This window comes from Neolamprologus multifasciatus, chromosome 11, assembly GCF_963576455.1.
Source record: "Neolamprologus multifasciatus chromosome 11, fNeoMul1.2, whole genome shotgun sequence".
Taxonomy (NCBI): Eukaryota; Metazoa; Chordata; class Actinopteri; order Cichliformes; family Cichlidae; genus Neolamprologus; species Neolamprologus multifasciatus.
The window spans coordinates 20,876,208-20,884,942 of NC_140449.1; the positions used below are offsets into that span (position 1 = coordinate 20,876,208).

Here is an 8,735-nt window from a genome sequence, read left to right on the forward strand (position 1 = left end):
TTACAGAAATCTAAGTTTAATTACTTTGGTGTTATTGTTAGGAAAAGCTTTAAAATTGGATGCAGTTAAAAGTCCAGTCTTTCTCAGGGTGATTTTGGCCCCCAGGACTTTTGTTTCACATGAGGTACAGTCAGAAACACACCTTTCAAAAACCAGGACCAAAGTCCAGGTGGATTACTGGAGTCACACAGGCATAGAAAAAGGTTGCTGATCACCATATGCTGGGAAAAAAATGTGTATTCCCCAATACCAGCTAGCAAATAAAAAATTGTAAGTTCAGTCATTAAGTGTCTACACCTATATATCTCTGGGATTTACTTAATGAGGTAAATTCTACAAGGGAATATAGCAGCCTCTCTGAACATTTGATAAATGGCAGTCATCAGGACTTTATGACTAGTTGATAAATAATTCACTGGGGTTGAATTTTACAAATTTTAATTTATAATTTTAAAAACTGTAACCAAACATCACTGGCTTCCTTTTACGGTTTATGCGTAAAGCCTATTTGATTAGTGAAGAAATCAGAAACAGTCGTTCAAATAAAATAGCTTTTATTCCTTACAAGATGTTAGTATATAGTTATATAGTATTAGTTAGTATAATATATTAATATATTTACAAAATATTTAAAATATTTATTTTTGTAATTTTCCGTATATTGTTCTATTGCCCAATCGTGCAGTTACGTAATTGGCTTAGTATTTTCTTCCTTTGCACTTCTTGCTCTCTATGTTGCAATAAAGTTGATCTAAAAAAAAGTGGGGGGAAAATGAAGGTACAGCACCATCTGGCTGCCGATGCGGAATATTGCATAGTTGTTCACGTGATCATATGTAACGTCACATGACTGGCTAATAGGGAGGAAGTGGGGAAAGTTGTTTGGAATGACATTTGATCAAATTGGAGAAACGTGAGGAGGACTGACCTTTCTAGTAACTCTGTAGGACATGAGGAATACTACAGGAGCGTCTAAGGTGAGCACATCTTCTTCTACGTTTACAAAGTGCGCCGTATGACAAGGAAATTAGTAAAAAGCACGCACCTCTGTCTGATACGTGTGTTTTTCTAAATAAAAACTCGCACTTCTATGTTTAAAACTACTCTGTTTGTAGATAAAATGGTCCTTTCATCTCTGTCATCTGTCCTTTGGGCGCTTCTTTTCGTGGCAGCACAAGTGATCCTCTCTGCAGGTAACCAGGAAAACCCACAGTCACACACACACAGCTTGTGTGTCCTTTATTACTGCAGAAGAATAATTGTTAACTAGATTTATTCTTCTCCCAGGTTACAATAAATGTGTTGCCAGAAACTTTGGCCATGACTCTGTGGTGTGTGAATGTAATTCGACATATTGTGACAGCATTGGATCTGTCAGCCTACCTTCACTGGGCCAGTTCTCGTCCTACCTGAGTAGCATTGCGGGCAGCAGACTGGAGGCCAGTCAGGGTGAAGTTCAGGCTAACAGCACTGGAGAAAGTGGGTAGAGGAGTGGCATTTTAAGATACCATCAGTGATGCTGGAGCAGGTGCAGAGCATTTCTGTCTGCTTTTGTGTTTCTTTCAGGGCTCAGGTTGACTATCGTTCCCTACCAGAAGTACCAGAAGATCAGGGGGTTTGGAGGGGCGATGACAGATGCAGCAGCCATCAATATACTCTCTCTTTCTGCTGGTGCACAGGAACAGCTGCTGAGGCAGTACTTCTCCAGTGAAGGTACACTGCCACTGTACCGGGGAGACATAGCCTTACAGCCTACGAAAGGGCGATACAAAGTCAGGCAGTAAAAGAATACTAATAGGTATAAGAAGGGTATCAGAAACGAGGAGATGTTAGACAGTTTGGGATATTAAAAGGCACTTGTTTAACTAACATCAGCAGCATGATGATCATCAAAACATGTCATAGCCCAGTATCAGCACCAGTTATAATTGACTGAGTGATTAAAAAATAAAATTATTCCCCAATGATATACACAGATGTAACAAATATATGCAGAATAACTAGAAAAGGGTTTTGTGTCTAATTGTGTCTCCTTTTTTATTTTCTCTATACATTTACTGTTACACTGTTACAACGGTAGTACGACATCAGTGAGACAGCATGTCCCCAGTGATCTGAAGGGTACTTAGCACAGCATACCCACTCACCTGCTGTTTAGACCTGGTGTGTATGAAGGGCAGCCAATCAGAAGAAAGTGTCTTTAAAGAATTTGACAAGGGAGCTAAAAAAAAAAAAAAAGCTTGTTTCACAGTGGATGAAACTGCACCCAGGCCCAGTAAAATGTAAGTGTGGTGTACTGTAACGCAAAGCTGTTCTAGTAGAGTCAAAGTATAAAGCTATAGAGCTGGAAATTAGTATTAGGGCCCTCTTTAAAGTAGAGTCTCATCTAATTCAGTTACAGTTTGGTTAGAAATATAAAACCTGAGGACATGAAGAACAAAAAATGGTGCACATCCTGCCGAGCCCTGATCATTGACATCACTGGCCTGAGGCAAGTAATAGATGGTGCCATGATTACAGAATTATTGACACTTGTAGATGTCTTAGAGCAGCCAAAAAGGAAGAAAAAAAGCAGATCAAAACCAACAGTCATTCAACACAATTACCTTCATTCGGGAAGGAAAAACGATTTTAACCCAAAATGGCCTTAGTTCAATTATTTTCCACTTCCCAGATGTCCTGCTTCCCTCCTAAGCTGAGGCCAGATGTGTTTATCTGGTTAACTGAAAGGAGGAAATCATTTTAGTGAAGCTGACTGCACTGTGGGAAAGCGGTCGACCAGTAAACACCAACAGCTGCCTGGCAAATGTATGGACAAAAAGGGTGGTACGTGGGTTTTTTGTTTTTTTTTCTTCTCCATTGGAAGTGGGCTGTCTGGGATTCCCCTCTCTGTGTGGAGGCTGCTCACTAGGACGAGAGTACAATGGCGTAGGTCTGCAGAAAACGCTGAAAGAGCCTTCTCCTGGTGAGGAGGTTGAAAGACTGTGAAAGTTGAGCACACCTGCAGAGTTCTTTTCTTGCCCAAAAACTACAACTACAGCCATGACTCAGCTACTATGAAGGGCATCCTGCCAGAACAGCTTCCTTGGACGTTGTTATTGATACCTCAGATTTCTGGAAATCTATTGCATGGCTTGTTCACCAGTCTTCTAAAACATATTCTTTAAAGAGTTTTTACACCGTGGAATAAAATGCTATAATTGTTGAATAATAATACTGATTTATCCCCCAGCTTTGGTTGTGTTGATGTGTTTTGTGGCAGGTATCGGCTACAGTGTAGTGCGTGTCCCCATGGCCAGCTGTGACTTCTCCACACGTCTGTACACCTATGCTGACACACCTGGAGACTATGATCTGCACAATTTCACTCTGGCCCCAGAAGACATCAACATGAAGGTGTCTGTCTTTTGTCTCACACGCTGACACGGCCGTTGTCGCCCATGTCTCATCTTACCTCCTTTGTGTTCCAGATCCCTCTCTTGCAGCGTGCGCAGGCCTTGTCTCCTCGTCCTCTGTCTCTGCTGGCCAGTGCCTGGAGTGCCCCCGCCTGGATGAAAACGAACGGAGCACTCACAGGAAAGGGCTCCCTGAAGGGCCAGCCAGGGGGCAAGGAGCATAAAACCTGGGCTCAGTACTATGTCAGGTGACTTCTGTGGCTTAAAATCAGATTAATATCAGATATTGGAGGAGCGTGATTCAAGAGAAATGTATTCTGATTGGTGCGTTAATCATTTCCTGTCAGGTTCCTGGAGGAATACGCTAAATATAACTTGACCTTCTGGGCACTGACGACAGGAAACGAGCCCTCTGCAGGAATGATGACAAACTACAGGTCTACTCAGATGCACTAAAAGTTTTTTTCATATAAAAAAATGTTAAGCATTAAGCTGTGGATTCTAAATTTTGCAGCAGACTGACAAGTATCTTTGTCTCACTGCAGTTTTCAAGCCCTGGGCTTCACTCCTGAGGAGCAGAGGGACTGGGTGTCTCTGGACCTGGGCCCTGCCCTGCATGCTTCATCATACCCACACACACACGTCCTCATACTGGATGACAGTCGCATTCTACTGCCCCACTGGGCCAAAGTGGTGAGTCAGTAAACAGAAGGGTAGCAGGAAAGGTCATGGCAAACTTTATTTTACCTGAGGCAAATAAGAAATTAAAAATGAATCAGTTTTAGGAGAATAAATGAATCCAAAACATCTTAGCAAGATAACTTGAAAGCCTAATGTGAAATACAAGAGGGGGAAGAGGGAATAAAGAACTTTTTTGACTTCAAGTCTCACAAACTTGGTGTTCAAACTGTTCAGCAAAGGAAAAAATGTCAATCTGATAAGCTGTTGATAGAAATCAACCCAAAGAACGACGCTTGTCTTGCTATTTCACACCAGTTAAGAATCAGATAAAACCAGGCTAAAAGCAGATTAATGCAAATGTTCTCCAGTGGTTCAACAAATAAAGTCAAAGCCACTAACACTGTAAGGCATCTTTCACAATTATGTTGAGTGAAGTGCATTATTTTTCCTTTTCAAGGTCTTGTTAATCACTGTTTCAACCATAATTCCCATTAACATGACTTGTGGAGGGATATTAAAGTATATATGGATGAATTAGCCACTTACAAACTCCAAAGACTGATTTACACCAAAAAATAGGGAAGTTGTTGGATCTGCAAAAGAAAAATGCAAGCAACAGGCAAAACTGTGGCCCTGTACTCTAATTTAACCAAATTACTTATTAAAATCAGTATTTACCCATTATGCTATAATTAGCTTCCAGTTAGACTATTGAAGCTAGGGGAAGTACTTTAAGAAAACAAAGAGTTTATAGTGGTAAAATGAGTCGTGACTGGAATTGGAATCACATAAAAGGACATTTACTTTACTCAGTGTCTACAGCGGCTCTGAGGAAACATATATTTAAATACTTTATTGAAACCTTTTGGGAGGAAATAAATCCAGTATTTTGTGTATACTTTTCTAGGACTGATCTGGAAAATTGTGGCGCTATTACTTTAACCACGTGGACAGTTTTATTCCTTATCTCTGCCAATGAAGTTTGCATGTGTGTGTCATCCGTAAACACAGTAGCTCGAAAAGTTATGAATGAATTCTGATAAAATTGAATGATTTATTGATAAAATCGAAGTCTTAATGCTTCGAAACTATGATTCTTACAAGTATGGTGTATTGTCAACACACAGAAAGTACCATATAAGGATTTAAAATGTCACGTCACGTTTGACCCCTGACCTGACAACATACGCTTATAGGGATATAGGGATATGTGGGGATTCTAAATATGTTAATATATTACGACGTTGTTATTTACATTACAGTAAAAGCTTATAGCTTTTAAATAAATACCAATTTGAGTACATTTACAATGTTTTATGAATAAGTGTAATTTTTTTAAAAAACAAAGCAAAACTTTTTTTCACTTGATATTTATTAGTGTACATTTAAACAAATGTACTAAACAATAAACAATCAAAATTATGTGAAGTATATTAAAATGAGCTATTGGTTTTAACTGCACTACAAACTTCTTACATTTCAAAATAATAAAGAAAACAGAATGAATATGTAAAAATGCAAAAGGATCCCCTTAATAGTAAATACTGTCCAGCGACTGAGCTGCTCTCTGAGTGCTTCTTGTTTTCATTGTTATTATTTTTTCCCTCTTGTCCCTCCAGGTCTTAAGTGATATTCATGCAGGAAGGTACATCCATGGTGTGGCAGTCCACTGGTACTTAGACAGCGTTGTGCCACCTGACATCAGCCTGGGAACCACCCATGACCTCTACCCGGAGTATTACCTGTTTGGCACGGAGGCCTGCGCTGGTTGGAACCCACCAAACAAAGGAGTGATGCTGGGAAGCTGGGACAGAGCTGAACAGTATGCACATGACATTATAGAAGTAAGATCATATTATCTGATGCGTGGAAGTTTGTGCTTGTTCAGTCAGATCCACTGCAAAAAGAGAATTTGACAAGCTGTGAGCTGTTCCAGAAAGGTGAGTCACCTCCCTTCGTGCTGTAGTGCAGGTTGTGCACACACTTGAGAGACTGCAGGCCTGCAGGCCATCAAAGCAAGCTGGAACTGGTGTTTAGTTTCTACTTTCTTCACTCTCTTTCAAGGGAAATTGGACTCCTTCCATTCTCTCTCTTTTGCATGGGTGAATTCAGGCTGCAGACGCTCTGAGAGTCCAGAGGAATTTGTTTATGTAGACGTGCAATCCCTGCGATAGCTAAACAAAACGCTAGTTCAGCAGGCTGACTAAATTACACATCTTACTACAAAACACAGAGGAGGTAGCAGATAGTAAACTGTGGGTGTTTTTCTCCACGGCAGGACTTGAATCATTATGTGGTCGGCTGGACTGATTGGAACCTGGCGCTGGACCCGAATGGTGGACCAAACTGGGTTAAAAACTTAGTGGACAGCCCTGTTATAGTGGATGCGACGCGTGATGTCTTCTACAAGCAGCCGTCTTTCTACAGCATGGCCCACTTCAGGTAGTCAGGATCTCTGCTCACACTGAATGCTACATTTCACCCGTTCCATTACTTCACCGAGATCTTCTTACATGATCTTTCTACACAGCAAGTTTCTGTGGGAGGGGTCTCAGAAAGTGGGGGTGTCTGCCAGTGGAGAGACACACCTGGAATTTTCTGCCTTCATCCGACCTGATGGCTCACTAGTGCTCATCATACTCAACAGGTAAGGCATATTTAATCTGTTGTAGGAAATGTGACATGATGGGTAAACACTGAACTGTTTCTATGCTTTATTTTTCTTTTTTAGATCATCATCAGACATCCTGTTTGAAGTCTGGGACCCTCCTGTGGGTTACATCCCCTCCACTGCTCCAGCTCATTCTCTGCTCACACTCGCCTGGAAAAGGCAGTGATCATTAAAGCAGTTTCTCAGACTGCATATTTGTTTCAGCTGAACCACATTAAAAGCATTTCTCTGCGAATTTGCACACAGGATGATCATAAAACCTCCTGATTTTAGGGCCTTAATTTTTGTTTAGCTCCTACCTCTGGACCAAGCAAGCAAGAGGAACCTCTGACATAAATGTAGGGCGATTGCATCACTTCAGCATTCCTTTTGGCAGTGTGAATACAAACAGGAAAAAAGCCCTTATAAGCCCCTAGTTCTTGAGAAAGATTTCAGTGTGGCTTTGGGAGTCTCCACAAATGTTTGGTCCAAAAACCCCTAAAACAAAAGCTGTTTTAAGTATGTTTTCAATTTCATTATCACACAGACATATTATTTTGTTTTGCTGTGATTTTTTTTTTTTTAAACATAACTTGAGTAATTCCAGTATTCATTTAAAATAACCACAGGAAACCAGATATTCAACACATTATTTCCCCTTTCAAATGTCTTGGGTCAAAAATGATGCCTGAAAAGAATATATACATTAGCCTGTGGTACATAATCACTGGTGCCTTGATTTCCTTTTAATAACATGCTTGACATGGCTCTGATCAAATCATGTAATGCACTGAATCTGTAAATAATTTAAGTTGTTGCTCTTTAATCATATTTGCTAAATAAAACAAAATGTTTGAAATTTGAAGAGTATCTTTCAAGGCAAAGAGGAACAACTATTACATGGATTGTGAGCAATGAAAATGAAACAATGACTTTTTTTTCAGTTTATTAATACATCATAGACAGTTTATCATAGACATTTTTTTTTCATATATATAATATACAGTTTCATTACCAGGTATTTCACATTTGGGCCTCCATTCTCATGTTTATTTCTTTGCAAATTTTAAGTTGTTGGACTAAAATTATTTACATCAAAAAGTGATAAAAATGTGAAACAAAAGACAGTCGTAAACAGGAATAAAATGACAGAGGGATGCCAGCTGTTTATATTATACACACCAGGAAGAGCATGTTGAAATATGAAGCATTGTATATGGGGCCAAGCTCTGAGGATTTATTTTTATTCCCTTGCTGGTACTATGGGTAATTGTTTTGTTTTCTTCTGATTTAGAAGAGTTCTGAAAGGTGTCTTGAATCCCTTACTTTCCTCTGAAGTTAGTCCGACCTGTTTGTGACCATTTTACAGCAGCAACTCCACATGATTCCTATACAAGACTCTGTCGTGCTCCTGAAACACTGCAGAGTGTGCACACAAAAACATAAACACCTTTACAGTTCAATCCAATTAAACACTAACATATCAACAGTCACTCGACATCTTCCTGACACAATCTCAACAAAGAACATTATACAGACCCTTCATAAACAGCATTTATTTCAGGGATAAAGGTGTTCATGCTGTTATGGGTTGCCTCTGTGCATGCGTAGAGTGAAAGAAAATCACCTACAGTCTTTTCATACGCTTACAGGGCTCAGTTGCAGGATTTAGGTAATCTTAAGATGAATAAAGAGGGAAAAGCATGAAGAACTCTGGTATTTCTCCACCATAGTCTATTGCAACAGTATATTTAAAGAAAAGATTTGAAAGCAGTTTCCTGGAGGGTTCAAAGAGGTACAGAGGATATGGGCTTGATAAACAATCTAGGTTGGTTTGTTATTAGGCAATAAAAAAAAAAAAAAGATAAATCAGAACTTAACTGACTCTTAAGACGTCTGCATTGGTACACAGGTGAGGAGAAAGGCATTATAATAAAAAGTAAAAATACAAAAACTCAGACAGAGATGATTATGACTGCAACGGAGATGAACAGAGGGAAATGAGAAGC

The 8,735-nt window shown here is 39.6% G+C and overlaps 1 protein-coding gene across 1 annotated transcript; it reads left to right on the plus strand.

Moving 5' to 3' along the window:
• The first annotated feature begins 817 nt into the window (after positions 1-817).
• On the plus strand, positions 818-8,625 carry gba1 (glucosylceramidase beta 1). The gene is made up of 12 exons (XM_085176619.1): positions 818-977; positions 1,116-1,193; positions 1,288-1,479; positions 1,567-1,713; positions 3,263-3,396; positions 3,471-3,643; positions 3,743-3,832; positions 3,941-4,088; positions 5,696-5,920; positions 6,355-6,518; positions 6,607-6,723; positions 6,808-8,625. Exons 2-12 carry the CDS (start codon positions 1,121-1,123, stop codon positions 6,911-6,913), a joined length of 1,569 nt encoding a protein of 522 aa, XP_085032745.1. The 5' UTR covers positions 818-977; positions 1,116-1,120; the 3' UTR covers positions 6,914-8,625.
• Positions 8,626-8,735: the final 110 nt, after the last annotated feature.

Coding starts and splice junctions, on each gene's coding strand:
- gba1 (XM_085176619.1), top strand. CDS start 1,121: ATGGTCCTTTCATCTCTGTCATCTGTCCTTTGGGCGCTTCTTTTCGTG. Junction 1,480..1,566: donor GGCTAACAGCACTGGAGAAA/GTGGGTAGAGGA, acceptor TGTTTCTTTCAG/GGCTCAGGTTGACTATCGTT. Junction 3,644..3,742: donor TGGGCTCAGTACTATGTCAG/GTGACTTCTGTG, acceptor ATTTCCTGTCAG/GTTCCTGGAGGAATACGCTA.